Raw genomic sequence first — 19,890 nt, 5'->3', positions numbered from 1 at the left:
GAATAACCAGCAGCCTCGCATCCTGTAATCTCAGTTTACGGTTTGGAAGATACAGGGTCAGTAACTCCTGCAAATAACTAGGTGCTAATCCATTCAGGGCCTTGTAAGTTAACAGCAAAATCTTAAAATAAATTCTATACTGCACAGGGAGCCAGTGTAAAGAGGCCAAAAAAGGTAAAATGGTAAAAAAAAAGATACTTTAGTAACTTCCCTAATATTAATCTCAAATGATAGATCAGGATCAAAGATGACCCTTCAACTCTTAATTTCTAGTTTAAGTTTTGATGAGAGACTGTGAGGGTCAAGTTCATGTAATCCCACATTTCCTTTTAGTTGGTTCTGTGAGCCCACTAGCATAACCTCTGTTTTATCTAAATTCAACATTAGAAAATTTTGTGACATCCAATGCTTGATGTCTGTAAGGCATGTAGCTAATAACACACAGGCAGAAGAAATTCCTGGCATTAGTGACAAATACAGCTGGGTATCATCAGCATAGCAATGGAAGTTCATGTCTGCGGATAATGTCTCCTAACGGTAGCATATATAATGAAAACAACAAGGGACCTAGAATGGAGCTCTGTGGAACACCACAGACAACTTCCAATGATAGCGACCCATGTCCTTCAAAACGAGCTGTTCAATTCTTGGGCCTATTCTGCAAAAAATCATTAATCAATCATTTTCTCAGGGCTCCTTCCCTCAGAACTTGAAACATGCCTCAGTTTCCCCATTGTTAAAGAAAGCTAATCTGGACCATAATGCGTTTAATAATTATCAACCCATATCAAATCTTCCTTTGTTTAGGCAAACTCATTGTAAAACATGCTGCTCAGCAGCTACAAGAACATTTATCCTCCTGTGGACTCCTTGCCACTAATAAGTCTGGATTCCAACCCTTCCATAGTACTGAGACAGCTACTTTGTGTGTTGTTGATGAGTTACTTAGCATGCTAGATAAAGGAAGTTCAGCCATTTTAATCCTGTTAGACCTCTCAGCGGCCTTTGACACTATAGACCATGGTCTTTTATTGCAGAGGGTGGAGCAGGATACGGGCATCTGCGGTACCACACTTGACTGGATCAGGTCGTTTCTGACTGACCGCTCCCAAAAAATAACAATGGGTCCCTATTCCTCTTCAGCCAGGCCAGTCACGTGTGGAGTCCCACAGGGGTCTGTATTATCTCCCCTACTGTTAAACATCTATGTTAAGCTGCTTTGGGAACTGATCAGGGCACATGGCCTTTCTTTCCACCAATATGCCGATGATACTCAGCTAGAGGTAGAAAAGGAACTTTTCCCCTATTAGTGAATAGGACTAGTGGGTCTAGTGTTGGACAATTCTCTGTCATTTCTGCCTCAGATAAAACAAGTAATAAAAACTTGCATGTTTCATCTACGGTAAATCAAAAAGATTAAACAATTTCTTTTTGACAAAGACTGTGCTACTGTTCTGAATGCCCTCGTAACATCTCGTCTCAACTATGGCAGACCAGACATTAAGACATTAAATAAACCTTAGGTATAAATTGGTCCAATCAAGAGCATGTAATTGAGCAGGGGTAATAGAAATTTGACGAAGGTTACTGTACCACACAACTCTGTGTTTACTCAGCAGGTAGCGGGAATGGCAGGATACTTTAACCTGAATTTGACATGCCTCTTTAGATTCCCTCCCCTCCCCAATTGTTGGCCAGTTAATAGAAGTGATTTCATTGTTACAGTATCTACATATTGCAGATGCTATTATTGTAACCCTTGGTGTGACCATTCTGTCCAGCCAATAATATCCACCAATCTCCCTATTTAAACTCCCTTGTTCTCTGTTGCATTTATTGTTTTCCACCAACCTCCCCTCCTCCTCCACTACGCCTTCCTCCTCCACTATGCTGCTTGACCTCTGCAACAGTCTCCCTCTGCAGGGAAGTGAAGCTCACTTCCCATCTTTAGAGGCCCAGTCGTGATAGCCTCATCCTCTGCCAGGAAGGTTCTCCGCAAGCCAGAGGGAACCCCCAGCCAAATCTATCTTAACTCTGTCCCGGTTACCCATTCTCTACCCTCTAGGTTCCCCTTGGGGGAAGCAACGGTTGCTTCCCAGCCTTGGAAGCCGATCAGCGAGCCAAGGAGAAACCCTGTACTCCTTCCTAAGTCACAAAGCACTTCTCTCCTATTCACAATTCCCAAGGTTCTTCCTCCATGCAGCCCTTACTCCTTTCCCGTGAATAGTTTAAGCTAAATAATTAAAGGAATGTGAATCCTCTTTCATCTTAAGAACACATTGGGGAACAGCTATTATCATTGAGTTCAACAGGTCATATATGATATACTGTATAATACATCTGCTTCTACTGCTTGTAACTTGAGGAAGAGGCTTTACATATATATTTCTACATAAGTGGATGAAAAAGCATATCTTGACAATACCCTTCATATGTGGCACCACCAGGCATTTACTTTTAAAAGTTTTGAATATACTTTATTTTCCTAGAGCCCTGGACTGACAACACTGAATCAATAAGTTAAAAAATGAGGACTGCTTCTGCCATACAGATAAGTGCTAGAGGTAGACAGAGGAAGAAAATCTAGAAACAGTTACCAGTTACACCTATGAATCCAGTATCATTTTGGCTAATTGAAACTCACATCTGATAGTATAGAGTTAAATAAATCAAATTAAAAAGCCACATAGCTTTTCCCTTGTGATATGTTGCAAGTTTTCCTTCTTTCACAACCATGTAGTACAAGAAGCCTATGGAAATGTGTTGCAACAGAAAGCTGATGTCAGAAAGATGACAATTCTGCCACAATTTTTCAAAATTGATTACTGGGTCAGCCTGAGCTGTACAGTCAAGTCTTCAGATAAACTGGCTTAAAAAAATTACAGCTCACCCACGTACAGTAGTTAATTAAAACAAATCTGTATTGACATTTTATTCATGGATCTATTCTTATCTTAAGCATTGATTGACACTATCTTGACATGAAGTGAAACACAGCGTGTTACCAAGCAACTACATATTGTAGATGGCAGCACGTCACTTTTAATTGAGAAGTATGAACAGTCATTAAGAGGTAGACAGGCAAGCATCAAAGTTTTATGGACCACTGGGTTGTAGTTCACAGCATAGGTGCTGGGTTATGCAAACATTTTTAGAGCAAGGCAGTGTTGTAATTATGTTCTGATGGTTGTTTAAGCAGTAAAACACACCTAGGTCTAATCTGTGCTAGAAAGCAGGATAACTTGAAAATACCTTTTCTCCTTTGAAAGAATAGGAGAAAATTGGTGTAAACACATACAAATATGCTGTTATTGTATTTGTATTAGTATAACAGTGACCCTTCATAAATTCTTATTTTTTAAGTATTGCATTATAATATATCTTCAGGTTAAGTAACACTGCTATTAACAGGGCAACAATTACCATTGTCATTGTTAAAAGATATTACCAAGAAATTACTTAATTGTATTACCCTCAATACTAACCTTATTACTCTATAATAATTACCTCAATAATTACTGGTAATTGTTTGAGTATAAAGCATGACCAATGTTTATTACAAACCTCAAGAATACATAGCCAGTGGAAGCAATTGTTACACTTGTTAACTGATAGTCTTTGGTCGAGAGTACAGCAACAACTCTACCCTTGGCCATTATGGTCTGTGTCAGGCAATACTGAATGTGTTCATACTGACATGTATGGGGCGAGCTTCCATTTCCCAAGACTCATTGCTGCTTGCCGAAGTCTGGTGTTGGAAAACAATTAGTCTGCCTGGCCTCATACATCAGACATACTTGCTAAATGTTCCATGTCTATAGGTATCTACTTGGCTGTGGATCAGAGGGAAATAAATGAATTCTGGAAGCTCTGTTGTCTTTTGCACTTTACTATACAGACATTATGCTAAGCAAACTAATATATTTTATTATTGTTATCTTAAGTGACATTGATCTCTTGATTTGTGCTTTTCTATATCTGTAATTTATTTTCATATTTTTACAGCCTTTATTTCTTTTTATTTCATATGTTTTTAATAGATTGCATATGTACCTTGTTTCGTGCATCTGTTTTTGGAGTGAACATGTGGCTTAAATTCCTAACTCAGGATAACTGAGATAAAAGGTTTGGATGCTAATCAAACAAGTTTTAGCGAGCTCACCGCAGACTCAGGCAGAGATATGAGGTTAGAAAATTAATTGAGGTGAAGCAATAGTCGCGAAAACATGTTGGGGGGGGGGGGGGGGGAAGGGATTCCTATCCTAAAATATAAATATTAACATATGTATACCACCTAGTAAGGCAATATTGGTTTGATTTTGCTTACAATATTTGTTATTTAATTTTAAAAACTAAATCCTAAACTTTTGTTGCCAAAATCTTCTGTTTGCTAGGAGAATACATAGATGATTCTGGAAAGTGTCACCTCTGTGCTGCAACCTGTTACAAGTGTACAGGACCAGATGTGAATCAGTGTCTTAGTTGTACGCCCACAAGGTAAGTCCCTATATTGCAAAATACAATGGATAGAATGTAAATCTTCAATAAAACAAAATCTAGCTACCTTTATAAAAATGACTATTCTACAGTAAATACTAATAAGTTGTTATAAAATGATGTAAGCTGTATTATAGTAGTATACAATGACATAATAGTCTTTGGCAAGAGTCTTTGCTATGTATTTGTTTTATTTAAATATTTTACATAATTAATTTATAATGGACTTTTTATATTTGCATACTCTACTGTGAAGCATGTGATGAATCATCACTCGGGGGTAGATGCGAGAGGTAGTGCTTGTCCATCGGCAGGAGGTTTGGCTACAGGTTCCATGAGAGACCACAAACACATGGACATGTAGCGTTTCTGGGAATTCAACTTAAGACTTTTATTATGTCTCCTGAGTTATACATAACTCGGTTCTCTTCTGTAGCAGTATCTGTGGTGTTGTGGTAATGGAAAAACAGACATGTTTATTTTCTTTAACACTATATTACAGGGTGCTATATTATTGCTTTTATAAGCAATAATTGACACTACTCGATTATTCATTCCATTTTTATCAATAATAGGAAAAAAAAACATACCTGATATATTTAGTTCATGAAATAGCATCTGCTTATATCCACTCATTTCTTGATATTTAGAAATGTTGTAAAAACACACACACACACACATATATATATATATATATATATATATATATATATATATATATATATATATATATATATTGAAACACATGAAACAGAATACATGTTCTAATATAACTATGTCAAATGCGTTTTGCCATCTTTCTTACAAGTTTCTCTAAAGCAGGCTGTGATGTCTTTTCTCTCCGCACTGCCAAAACTCTCTCCACCCTTTAACACTTTGCGGTCCATTTATTCAGCACGTCAGGTCCAATTTATTTTTACACGCACAGTTTATTTTAGACACGCTGTTTAAAAGTATTTTTTCACAGTAAAACAGGTTTATAAGGCACTGCATATCAAAAGGACACTCAGTACTGCATCTCCAGCCCCGCCCCACCCCTTGTTCGCTGTATTTTTCACATACCTCTTCATAGTTGTGCATACTGATAAAACATCTCCTGATCACTCGTTTTATCACCAAATTCACTAAATGCCCCTCTCCGTGACATCACACACAAAAAAAACTGATGTGATGTGTTTCAAGACTGTACTGCAAAGTATGGTGGCCCTGTAAGTCATCAAAACAAAGAGCTTTTTTGTATCATGTTTGCACAATCACAGTCCTAGAAGCCCACTTCAGATCCCGGACGAGGATTATTCTGCCCCATGAGGTTCTTTCCCAATCTAAATATCTAAGCATTCAGTTGGCTTAACAATGCATCCAACCTGGTTACTATAAGGCCTACAGGGACTAGGCTTGGCCTTGGTGAGTCTATTGCCTCCCTTTGGCAATGGCTTTCTTTTGGTGTTTAAACACTCAGTTGTGGCTGATGGCTGGTGCTCGCACTAGGAGCTTGCATCTCTTCTGGACATGCATGCTGTCCCTCAGCTGTCAACAAGTGTCCTTTCTCTTTATTCACAATCTCCTATTCCTCCTATTCATTAGTCTTGTTGGGGTTTTCTTGCATGAGCTCTGGGTGTTGGCTTGTGGATAGTATGTACTATAAGTCACATGCTCGAAGTCGTACTCAATTGCAAACTCTTTGAACTGCCAGACAGTAAACTGTGGTCCGTTATCAGTTACTATTACTATTGTTTCCGGTATTACCCTTCAGCTTTGAGATCACCATTTCACTGCTGGTCTTCGGTAAGTCCGAAATCTCCAGCCATCATGAGAAGTAGTCAGCAACAATAATTTAATTTCTTCCTTTGTATTTGCAGAGATCGACAGCTCGATTCTGCCATGGTAGCTCAAGCAGCTGAATTGTGATGAGGGGCTCTTTGAATTTACTTGGCTTGTTTTCATTGCAGTATTGGCATGACAGGACTTTTTTTTCACATCTGTTGTGATCCTTTGCCACCAAACTGACTGTTTATATTGCTCTTACATTTGGTTAGGCCTTGATGTATCTTTTCATATCTGCTCTCATACTGCAGGGAATAACAATCTGGCTTCCACGTTTTACAAATCTGTTCAATTCGTTTAGGTGTCCCCTTTCTGTAGTATTCCTTTGCTGGTGCAGTTACATCTCTAAAATAGGTCACCCATTTCTTGTATAATTCAACACACACTGCAGCTGACTGTCACTCAGTGTGTCCTGTTTAATCTGTTCTTGCACAGATTTTTTCGCATGTCGATGTTCTTCTATAGCATTGACATATGCTTGTATTTCTGTCTCTAATTCTGATGGTTCTTTGCATTTCCTTGGGTGCCTTGACAGCGTGTCAGCTGTGAGCAAGTTCTTCCCTGGCACATATTCACCACTTGGATTGAGCTTCATGCTGATCAGTAGGTATTGACATCGAATTAGTGCTTTGTCAAGGTCCTTGCTGTTTATTAGTGTTACTAGTGACTTGTGATCCAACTCCCATCTACATAGATACTGGTAGAATCTTTCTGAAGCCCACACAATAGCGAGGCACTCCTTCTCTATTTGTGCATATCGCAATTTACACTTTTCTTCATTGAGTTTCAACCCTGAAGCTCGAATAGTCTCCATTACTTTATTAATTCTCATGTCGTGTTCCTTTCTTGTGCTTCCTAACACAAGGCCGGCATCCATGTAGACAACTGTGCCTTCATGGTCACATAGCAGCTCAGCCATTTTGTGTTGAAATATCTCAGGTGCTGAGGTGATGCCAAATGGTAGCCTCCCAAAGCAGTATCTCCCTAGCGGAGTGATGAATAAAGTCCATCTTTTCTTCCAGTGGAATCTTCCTTAGAGCTTAGAGCTTGCTGCCTCTAAACTAGAAAATACGGTACTTCCAGCTAGCCTCTTGTTTAACTCTGTTTTAACATTTTAATAAAATTTCTTCAAATCCAAAGACACGTTTTTGGGACTAACCGACAAATCATTACAAGTGCAAGTTAAATGTAGGTTTTAATGTGTTTTTTTTTAAAGAAAAGAATGACAAAAATCCCTTTTTAATAGCGATAGTGCATTCTCCATGAAGGCTTTACCATGTGGTAGTTGACCTTGACCACGACTGACGAGGGCGCCAACGAAAGTCAGCTACCACCTGGTAGAGCCTTTATCGACAGACACTATTGCTTAATCAGAGAGGAAACTCTCTGAGGAAACAATCAAAATCACGCACGGATACATGTGGATGATAATTTTGAAACTATAGTCAGACTGTAAACTTTGAGCTGCTAAACAAAATATTAATATTTATGCACAATAGTTTTGAGATAATATAAAATACAGTAAAAATCCATTCAAGATCGTTATTTTCTTTTTAGCATTTCTGAGTCATCCTGCGTACCCAATATGACCCTAAGTATCCCCAGGGGTAGGCATACCCTGGTTTAAAACCCTTGCCTTAATGTATTTAAACCACGGTACACTGCAAAACTGGTATACCGACTCACCCCTAGTATCAATCCTATACACATATAGCTGGTGGGCCTACTGTCTCTACATAGATAACATAATAAAGGAGCAATGGAGCAACAAAACATACACACCAGACTCTCTCTCTCTCTCTCCCCCCAATCTCATTCGAATCTCGCCAGACCTTAAAAAAAATTATAACATAATCCAAGCATTTGTAATTTCTTTTATTTCTGAGTTTAGCACTACTGAATGTTTAATAGTTACGGGTGATATTGTGAAATGTTACTGAGGCCTATATTTTTTGTTTTCTTCCTTAGGTACTTTGATGATGGCCATTGTATTATTGTTTGCTCCAAGGGGAAGTTTCAGTTAAATGGACAGTGTCACTTGTGCCACCACACATGCAAACAATGCAGTGGTGGAGAACCGTACAACTGCACAGCCTGTGACAAAGGTATGGCCGTTTTTCTGTTTTCACGGTAATAATAAAAAGGCACTTCAAAATACAGATAGATTGATAACTACAAAATGAACTACGCTCCTTTTCTAATATTTACAACATGTACTATTTATTTGGTAGGATAACCAAGTTGTTACCAACATGTAATGAGTTTCTCATATGAGAATTTCTCATAATGTAGTTCTAAATATAAGTTTACCCACCATTTTCACATGATAAAACTGATGATATGCAAATGAGGGAGAGGATATGTTGGTGAGTTCAAGTTGTGAAGACTGATGTAATAATGAAAATTTAAACATGTAAAAACTGAACAATTTTATAAATAATACCAGTACTGGTATTGCTCATCTTTATCAAGGGTGCCAATAATTTTGGAGGTGACTGTGTATATATATATATATATATATATATATATATATTTATATATATATATATATATATATATACAGTCAACTCCAAAATTTCCAACATTGGAATATATTTGACTTTATTAATGATTCAATGGAATCAACCAAAATTACACATTTCTCAAATTATAAATCTATTTCCCCAAAAAATGAAGTGTCACAATTATTGGCACTCTTGTTTTCAGTACTTTGTGCACCCTCCCCTTGCAAGGATAATGGCACGTTCTTTTTCTATAATGTTTAATGAGATTGGAGAACACATTGGGAGGGATCTTAGACCATTCCTCCATATAGAATCTTTCCAGATCCTTGATGTCCTTCAGTCTGCGCTTATGGACTGCCCTCTTCAATTGAAACCACAGGTTTTCAATGGGGTTCAAGTCTGGAGACTGAGATGGCCATTGCAAAATGTTGATTTTGTGGTCAATTAACCATTTCTTTGTGGATTTTGATGTGTGCTTGGGGTCATTGTCTTGCTGGAAGATCCACTTGTGGCCAAGTTTCAGCCTCCTGGCAGAGGCAACCAGGTTTTTGGCTAAAATGTCCTGGTACTGGGTAGAGTTCATGATGCCGTTGACCTTAACAAGGGCCCCAGGACCAGTGGAAGCAAAACAGCCCCATAACATCAAAGATCCACCACCATATTTTACAGTAGGTATGAGGTTCTTTTCTGCACATGCATCCTTCTTTCGATGCCAAAACCACCGGTGGTGTGCATGGCCAAAGAGCTCTATTTTCGTCTCATCTGACCATAGCACCTGGTTCCAATCGAAGTGCCAATGCCGTTTAGCAAACTCCAGGCACTTACGTTTGTTGGTTGTTCTCAATAAAGGCTTTTTTCTGGCAACCCTTCCAAATAGCCTATTGGCATGGAGGTGGCGTCTAATTGTAGATTTGGAGACTTGGTGACCCAAAATGCAACCACGTTCTGTAATTCTCCAACTGTGCCCCTTGGATTTCCCTTTGCCTCCCAAACCATCTGCCTCACTGTGCGTGGGGGCAAGATACACTTGTGTCCTCTACCAGGCAAGTTTACCACTGTTCCAGTGGTTTTGAACTTCTTAATTATTGCCCTAATAGTGGTAAGTGGTATATTTAGTTTTTTAGCTATTGTTTTGTACCCATTGCCTGATTTATGAAGGTCAACAACCATTTGTCTCTTCATTTGTGAGTTCTTTGCCTTTCCCCATGGTGATGGATGACAAATGGAGTTCATATGCATGTTACCTCATTTTTATACCCCAGTGAAACAGCAAGCCATGGAAGGCCACAATACAGTTCCTTAAGACTGAGATGAACTTAAAGAAGTAGAATGTTAATGCAGATTTAATTTTGTTTGATTTTATTCATAAGAATCTTTAGAGGTGCCAATAATTCTGACACCTATCTTTTTGAGAAAAAATGGTATTACTTGTTAATAAAAAACTTTTTCTCTGAGCAATTATATTAGAATAAAAGAATATGGTTTCCCATATATTTGAGCATAAAATATAGCTCATTACCTGTGTTTATTTTATACAGCCTTTTTTGCTCATCTTTATCAAGGTTGCCAATAATTTTGGAGGTGACTGTGTGTGTGTGTATGTGTGTATATATATATATATATATATATATATATATATAGAGAGAGGCTTGCTACTATTCGATTTTTTTTTTTTTTGCCAAATCAATGATGAATATCAACGTTTATTTTTTTTAATCTTTATTTTTCAATTCAAGCAGAGCATGGGTGAAATCGACCTTTATGCTTAAAAGGACTTTTTATGCCATTGAGAAATGTCTCATTTCTCCTTTATCATGTTCGACATGCAACAAAACCATGGTTACCAGCATTCTAATTGAAATAATGTTCGGTCACAGCAAAGCTATACCTAGATATAGATCCTACACAAATTAAAAAAAAAACTGTCTCAAATAAACCGTAGAAAATGCAGCATATAAAATGTATTGCACATACTTTTATAGCATACATTTACAAGTAAAAACAATATGCACAGACAGAATAACACATTAGTTGAACAGAACTAACTTGCACTTATTCCGAGCTCCACCACTCTCCTTAAGCACAGCTGGACTCACTGGAAGCAAGGCAGACTGGCCCGCTTCGTCCTGCCACGGAGACTTCTGCCATCGATCAGGGTATTGTGCACAATACTCATTAAGTGTTTTCCTCTTGTGCCCCATTTTCAAATCAAAGTAGTAACTGTCACCATATATACCTATAATAGCAAACGCTTACTTACACCTTAACCCGCTAATTTCAAAGTAGGCACATTGAATGACAGGCTATAGCTGGCAAATGAAAGTCTGATGATTGACAGTCATTTAAATGAATGAGAGCATTCTAGCACTGCTTCAGCCAACGAGATCTGTCAGGACAGGATGAAATGGGTGACGGTGAAACTACACTAGCCTATTAAGGAACCACTGATTTGACTGACAGCGACCCCTAGCCATTCAGAGCGGAACGGAGATGGGACAGACAACAAGTATAAAAACTATACAGACAAGATGATTTCTTAAATTATAAAATTTTTGGTAAGAAAAAAAAATAGCAAGTGGTTTTACCGATTACAATCAAAAAGTAGCAAGCCTATATGTATGTGTGTGTATATATATATATATATATATATATATATATATATATATATATATATATATATATATATATATATATATATTGTAAACTGAACTCACCCACTCGGGTTCGTTGCCCCTTTAAAGATTGACCCAGCACACAAGAAATGGATTTTTAAGCGCTGGGGCTCTATTTTTAATAAACACCAAAATAAACAAAATACAAAACAAACACCTAGCTCTTTACGAGCACTAACTAAACAAACAGGAACACCCTGACTACGAGTGGGACAGCTAAGCTGTTTCCCCACCAAACAGAAAACAAAACACACAGGTTTAATACACCACACTTTACCTCACGACTGCTGGGAAGCAGAGTACCTCTTTCTGCCTCCTTCTACTCAGCAGCCCTGAGCAAACTAGCTGCCTCTCTTAAATACCCTGCACCTGGTACTAATTTAACAATGGCTACCAGGTGCAGGGGATAATTAATAATAAAACAATTAACAAATCAAATAAATCAAGACAAATGTGCATTCCGCACATGTTTTTACTGCAGAGAGGTTTTAACCCCCTCCCTGCTGTCTCACAATATATATATATATATATATATATATATATATATATATATATATATATATATATATATATACACTACCGGTCAAAAGTTTTAGAACACCCCCATTTTTTCAGTTTTTATTGAAATTTAAGCAGTTCAAGTCCAGTGAATACCCTGAAATGGTACAAAGGTAAGCGGTAAACTGCCAGAGGTTAAAAAAAAAAGTTTAGGTTACCAAAAACTGAAAAATAATGTACATTTCAGAGTTATACAAAAAGGCCTTTTTCAGGGAACAAGTAATGGGTTAACAACTTACAGCTGTTCTGCAGCAATGGAAGTAAATTTAAGCCTTGAAAGTTGATGCTAACAATTCCTACAGGTGTCCCAACTTTTGTTGATTACTTACAAACCCTCTGTCTGTATAAAAGCAGTGTTGGAATAGACTGTGTTACTACACCCTCTTAAGCATTATTTGGACAGTATTGTACTGCAGGAAGTAGTATATTGCTCTCATAATGGCGAGAAAAAGGCAATTAACAAAGGAAAACAGACAGACCATTATAACCCTTAAAAGTGTAGGTCTTTCCTTTAGAGAAATTGCAAAGAAAGCCAAGGTGTCAGTGAGTACAGTTTCCTACACCATCAAAAGGCACTTGGAAACTGGAGGAAACTCTGACAGGAAGAGGTCTGGCAGACCCAAAGCCACAACAGAATCAGAAGACAAGTTTCTGAGAGTCAACAGCTTGCGTGATAGGCGGCTCACAGGACAACAGCTTCAAGCACAGCTTAACACTGGTCGAAGTAAGCAAGTCTCAGTTTCAACTGTGAAGAGAAGACTTCGAGCTGCAGGTTTGACAGGTCGAGTGGCAGTAAGAAAGCCATTGCTAAGATGGCAAAATAAGAAAAAGAGGCTTGCCTGGGCCATGAAGCACCACCAGTGGACTACTGAAGACTGGAAGAAGGTCTTATGGACCGATGAATCAAAATTTGAAATCTTCGGTTCATCACTCAGGGTTTTTGTACGCCGTCGAGTAGGAGAAAGGATGGTTCCTCGGTGTGTGACACCAACTGTCAAACATGGAGGAAGAAGCGTGATGGTCTGGGGCTCTTTTTCTGGATCCAGAGTCAGCGACTTGCACAGAGTGAGTGGCACCCTGAACCATAACTGCTACCACAGCATTTTGCAGCGCCATGCAATACCCTCTGGTATACGCCTAGTTGGTCAGGGGTTCATCCTACAGCAAGATAATGACCCAAAACATACCTCCAGGCTATGTCAGAACTACCTTGGAAGAAAAGAACAAGACGGTAGGCTTCAAATCATGGTTTGGGATGAACTGGACAGAAGGGTGAAAGCAAAGCAACCTACAAGTGCAACACATTTGTAGGAACTTCTGCAACAGTGTTGGGAAGAACTTTCCGAACAATATTTGATTTCCATTGTAGAAAGAATGCCACGAGTGTGTTCGGCTGTTATATCTGCAAAAGGTGGCTACTTTGAGTAAACAATTTAGATTAAATTTTGTTAAACAAAACGATTCCATGATTTATTTTTTATCTCCAATTGTTTATTTGTTCTATGCTTTAATTTCAGAGTACATTGAGACATTAAACTGCGTAAATTTCAATAAAAACTGGAAAAATGGAGGTGTTCTAAAACTTTTGACCGGTAGTATATATATATATATATATATATATATATATATATATATATATATAGTTTAAGAGCCAGATCCTGGCTCCCCCCCCATGGAGTTTTGGTGGATGTAGTCCTTTAGCCCTTCCTGGACTGCATTTCTTCTTTCCCATAACCTATATAATATATATAATACATTATGCATACTGTCAGATTTAATTGAAGTTACAAGAACACTGTAATCAATTTTCAATTACAATACAATAAAAAATAGTATACATTTAAAAGTACTGTGCTGTGCATTTTATTGAAAATATGGTTGTGACAGGGTGGCTGTGCGGTAACGTCATGTCAGAAGCAGGAAGGGAAACACTGACACCAGATAATTACTGCAGTATCAAAATAAGACAAGGCCACGCCGTTTATTTAAATAATACAAAAATAAAATAAATATTTTAAACACAAAGCACATGCTCACAGAACAAAAAAAATGAAACGTTTAAACAAAACAAAATCACAAACACAAAATACAGGTCAGGCTGGGCAGTCGTTGTCACTGTTCTGTATACTTTAATTTTAAATAAGTTTCGTTTTGTTTCTCTACCGCTCACTCCTCTTGCTCTATCCACTCTCGTTCCTAACACACCCACCACCTGCAGCTAATACAGCAGGTCTGTTACTATGCGTGACTGCCAGCTAATTCAATAATCACCAGCTGACAGTCACGTATTCCCACAAGATATTTTGAAACCAAAACACATGGCTATGCCGTAAATACATTTTTAAATAAATACAAATAAACAATAACAAAACCAGCAGTGCTTCGCCATCATAATTACAAATATATTTAATAAATCATAAAACAAAACAAATACAAAATGCACAGGGGCGGAGGGGGAGACCCCATTCTAAAAATAAAATAAACAAACAATACGTAAAGAGCTCCTCACCCTGTTACATATCCCCCCCTTGTGCGCAGCACACATGGTCCAACGGCCACCTCCCCCCTTAGTCCCAAAGTCCCGGCTAACAGTCCCGGCCCAGGAACAGCGGAAGCAAGGCATCTCCGGGGGCAGCCACGGCGGGATGTCCTCCTCCCACCCAAACAGCTGTAGCGTCCCACGCACAGGCCAGCTCCTCCGGCCAAGGAAATTTTGGGGGTGATCTCCAGACCTCCCCCCCCCCCCTTCTTTATGGCCGGCAGCTCCCCTCCATGGGGCTCCCACCACAGTTTCTCCTACCGCATGGCAGGACTGGTAGCAACCCCAGGCGAAGCAGAGCCCCCAGCGACCTCAGACGAAGCAGGACCCTCGGCGACCTCAGGCGAAGCAGGACCCTCGGCGACCCCAGGCGAAGCAGGACCCTCGGCGACCCCAGGCGAAGCAGGACCCTCGGCGACCCCAGGCGAAGCAGGGCCCACGAGAGGCGACGGCAGCAGCGGACCCTCAGGAGGTGACGGCAGCAGCAGCGGACCCTCGGGAGGCGAACTCGTGAAGGGAGCCCCTGGCCATGGAGGCGGCAGCGGGAGCTCCACTTCTGCCTTGTACCCTGTAACTGGTAGCTGCACAGACGATGTGGAGCAACAGGCAGCCCCAGGCGATGCGGAGCAGCAGGCAGCCCCAGGTGATCCAGAGGTGGCATCCCTGAGCGGAGCGGGCGTGGCATCCCTGAGCGGTGCGAGGCAGGCACCCTTGGGCAATGCGAGGTAGGCATCCTTGGGCGGTGCGAGGCAGGCATCCCCGGGCGGGGCGAGGCAGGCATCCCCGGGCAGTGGCGAACTGGCATCCCCAGGCGATGCACGACAGGGCAGCGGCGTTCCCTCAGGAGGCGACGGCGGCAGCGGACCCTCCGGAGGCGATGGCGGCAATGGAGCCAGGACCAGTGGTGGTGCTGGGGTTGGCCCTCTTCTCAGCCGCTGCGACCCAGCGGTTTTCCCCCTTGCTCTGCTCAGCAGCCCATGCAAGGGCGGCTGCGGACCGCCAGCCTGCTGTCCCAGTCTGTCCTGTCTTGAAGGGAGAGGCAGCTCCTCTCCCTCGGGTGGTGGTGGTGGAGGCAGAGGCAGCTCTTGCTGCTCTGCTCCTGGCGAAGGGGCTCCTCCCCTTCTGGCGGCTAAGGCGGCAGGGGCTCCTCCCCTTCTGGCGGTGAAGGCGGCAGGGGCTCCTCCCCTTCTGGCGGTGAAGGCGGCAGGGGCTCCTCCCCTTCTGGCTGCAGCGCCCTCTGCTGGTGGCGGTCATTGAGGCGGAACCAGCAGGTACTGTCCCTCTGCTGGTGGAGGTGGGAGCGGCAAGTCGTCCTCCCACAACGGTGGAGGCGAAACCAGCAGGTACTCTCCCTCTGCTGGCGGAGGTGGGAGCGACACACAATCCTCCCACGGAGGTGGAGGTGGCACCAGCAGGTATTCTCCCTCTGCTGGTGGATGTGGGAGCGACACACAGTCCTCCCACGGAGATGGAGGTGGAACCAGCAGGTATTCTCCCTCTGTTGGCGGATACCTTGGTTGTGGACATTCAGCCTCCCCCCTCTTGGGTTGTGGACGCACCGACTCCCCCCTCTTGGGCTGTGGATGCGCCGCCTCCCCCCTCTTGGGCTGTGGACGCACAAGTTGCTCCCACTCAGGGGCAGGACATTCAGGCTCCTCCCACTCAGGCGCAGGACATTCAGGCTCCTCCCACTCAGGCGCAGGACGTTCGGGCTCCTCCCACTCAAGCGCAGGACGTTCGGGCTCCTCCCACTTGTCTCCTCTCCTGCAGCTGTAATCCCGGTCTTCGGGGAGGGGGCAATTAACTGGGAAGTGCCCCCACTCCCCACAGATGCAGCAACATTAATTTCAGCTTATGCTGTGGAGGAGGGCTTCCCAGCTGATCTCTTCCTGTGCCTGCTGTTGCTGTTGTTGCAGCTGCTGCTATCTGCAGCTCTTCCTCCTTCTCCCTCTCATCCTCCTTCTTCCTCACTCTCCTTTTCTCCACACGTAATAATAAAAAAACTAAAAAAACTGCAGTACCCTCTTCTGCCTGAGTCCAGGAGGCGCCGGTGATCCCACGCTCTAAACCACGTGTGATGGGGTGGCTGTGCGGTGACGTCAGGTCAGAAGCAGGAAGGGAAACACTGACACCAGATAAGTACTGCAGTTTCAAAATTTAGACGTGGCGGCGCCATTTATTTAAGTAATACAAAAATAAAATAAATATTTTAAACACAAAACACTTGCTCACAGAACAAAAAAAATGAAAGGTTTAAACAAAACATAATCACGAACACAAAATAATACAGGTCAGGCTGGGCAGTCGCTGTCACTGTTCCATTTCGTTTAGTTTAGTATCATTTCGTTTCGTTTCGTTTCGTTTCTCACTCTCGCTCCTAACACACCCACCACCTGCAGCGAAAACAGCAGGTCTTTTATATCCTGGCCGAGGGGTTAACTGGTTATCAATTCTCTCATTACCCCTCGGCCACAGTCTGCAAAGGTAACATTACTATACGTGACTGCCAGCTAATTCAATAATCACCAGCTGACAGTCACGCATTCCCACGAGGTATTTCAAAACAAAACACATGGCTACGCCGTAAAAACATTTTTAAATAAATACAAATAAACAATAACAAAACCAGTGGAGCTTTGCCATCATATAATTAAAAATACAATAATAAATCATAAAACAAAACAAATACAAAATACACTGTACAGGGGGAGGGGGAAACCCCGTTCTAAAAATAAAATAAACAAACAATACGTACAGGGCTCCTCACCCCGTTACAATGGTTATAAGTAGACTTTTAAAAACTGTACATTGCAAATGAACTGCACTTGAAATGTGCATGTCCCATTCTGATCACAGGCATTTTTAAACCACAAAAGCAAGGCATCCTCAACATTATTATTTATTTCTTAGCAGACGCCCTTATCCAGGGCGACTTACAATTGTTACAAGGTATCACATTAATTTTACATACAATTACATTATTTTTACATACAATTACCCATTTATACAGTGGAGCAATCTATGTAAAGTACCTTGCTCAAGGGTACAGCAGCAGTGTCCCCCACAAGGGATTGAACCCACGACCCTCCGGTCAGGAATCCAGAGCCCTAACCACTACTCCACACTGCTGCCAACATCACGGTATAGAGCAAATTGGAAATGCTGACGACTTGTATCCACAGTTTACTGTTCATAAGCCTGTATTATTGTACCCTGGTTCAGAATGGTTGATAAAGTGTTTGCAGGAATGTTAACATCTGCAGCAACATCTTTCTTCTTCTTATACAGTTATATGCATAAGATATACGCATTATCCACTGTTTTCAACAAATACATCATAGGCTCAGTAGACCCAAAAGAGCACTGGGGGCCTCGTTTGCACCCAGTTCATTTCGGACCCTAACACACTTCTGTATTGCTAGTAAGCGTGAGAGTCATTAAGATCAAATATTTTCTTTAAAACAAAACAAAAAATAACTGTTGGAAAATCTTTCTTTAATTAGTTAAACCTTTCTTCTGAAGATAAAAAAGTACTGTAAAGCTGCATATGCATGCACATTCCGCCATTCCCTCCTTAACCTATATATGAGAGAAAAACAGATGCAGATTTTACTACTTCCTGTATTTGAGTGCTGTTTTGAAAACACTATGCGAATAAGGACCCATAATTAAAACATACAAAATCTCAATCAGGATGTGGTTTGTCTGTGTGTAAAGAAAATGCTCCATTTACATAAGATTATTCTGCCAATTATATAATATAATTGTGCAGGTCTGTCCATTTTTTTATATGGCACACGTATGTCTTTCCATTATTTGTTTATGTAACAAGAGACACAATGATGTATAGTTGTTGCAAAGTCTTTTGTTTTGCACATCAAGAGTCTGCAAACATCAACCAGGAATGAATCCATAAAAACAGAACTGAAAACATGGCTGCAGCACTATATTGCACAATATAGATTTTTCTTTCACTCCATGTGGCAGTCACATGTTATAAATTTTTAATCAAAATACACTAATACAAGTGCAGATATTTTAGATGCATCTACACAAAATGAATGTATATCATGCATAGATTCATCTTAATGAGTTCATTAAAAACAACAACCTCCACGTTAAATAATATTAATTAAACCTAAAATGCATACAGAGCAAATGAATAAACAATGCAGATATCAATCCCGGATTGGCCTGACTCCTTGTAGACCTATGCATTTTTGCCTGTTTTATTTACTCATAAGAACATAAGAACATAAGAAAGTTTACAAACGAGAGGAGGCCATTCAGCCCATCTTGCTCGTTTGGTTGTTAGTAGCTTATTGATCCCAGTATCTCATCAAGCAGCTTCTTGAAGGATCCCAGTATCTCATCAAGCAGCTTCTTGAAGGATCCCAGGGTGTCGGCTTCAACAACATTACTGGGGAGTTGGTTCCAGACCCTCACAATTCTCTGTGTAAAAAAGTGCCTCCTATTTTCTGTTCTGAATGCCCCTTTATCTAATCTCCATCTGTGACCCCTGGTCCTTGTTTCTTTTTTCAGGTCAAATAAGTCCCCTGGGTTGACATTGTCTATTCCTTTTAGGATTTTGAATGTTTGAATCAGATCGCCACATAGTCTTCTTTGTTCAAGACTGAATAGATTCAATTATTTTAGCCTGTCTGCATACGACATGCCTTTTAAACCCAGGATAATTCTGGTTGCTCTTCTTTGCACTCTTTCTAGAGCAGCAATATCCTTTTTGTAACGAGGTGACCAGAACTGAACACAATATTCTAGGTGAGGTCTTACTAATGCATTGTAGAGTTTTAACATTACTTCCCTTGATTTAAATGCAACACTTCTCACAATATATCCGAGCATCTTGTTGGCCTTTTTTATAGCTTCCCCACATTTTCTAGATGAAGACATTTTTGAGTCAACATAAACTCCTAGGTCTTTTTCATAGTTCCCTTCTTCAATTTCAGTATCTCCCATATGATATTTATAATGCACATCTTTATTGCCTGCATGAACTACTTTACACTTTTCTCTATTAAATTTCATTTGCCATGTGTCTGCCCAGTTCTGAATGCTGTCTAGATCATTTTGAATGACCTTTGCTGCTGCAATAGTGTTTGCCATTCCTCCTATTTTTGTGTTGTCTGCAAATTTAACGAGTTTGCTTACTATACCAGAATCTAAATCATTAATGTAGATTAGGAATAGCAGAGGACCTAATACTGATCCCTGTGGTACACCACTGGTTACCTCACTCCATTTTGAGGTTTCTCCTCTAATCAGTACTTTCTGTTTT

The 19,890-nt window shown here is 40.6% G+C and overlaps 1 protein-coding gene across 1 annotated transcript in view; it reads left to right on the top strand.

Annotated features, from left to right (window-relative positions):
• LOC117421293 (proprotein convertase subtilisin/kexin type 5-like) overlaps positions 1-19,890 on the top strand; it is a 74,943-nt gene that overhangs the window by 6,770 nt on the left and 48,283 nt on the right. Inside the window, exons 2-3 of the mRNA XM_059010418.1 lie at positions 4,395-4,497; positions 8,290-8,426. Coding sequence (XP_058866401.1) covers positions 4,395-4,497; positions 8,290-8,426 — 240 coding nt within the window. The remainder of the gene's footprint in view (positions 1-4,394; positions 4,498-8,289; positions 8,427-19,890) is intronic.

This window comes from Acipenser ruthenus, chromosome 1 (assembly GCF_902713425.1).
Source record: "Acipenser ruthenus chromosome 1, fAciRut3.2 maternal haplotype, whole genome shotgun sequence".
Lineage (NCBI taxonomy): Eukaryota > Metazoa > Chordata > Actinopteri > Acipenseriformes > Acipenseridae > Acipenser > Acipenser ruthenus.
The sequence above is the reverse complement of the archived record's forward strand: the minus strand, read 5'-3'. Positions and strand labels throughout refer to the sequence as shown.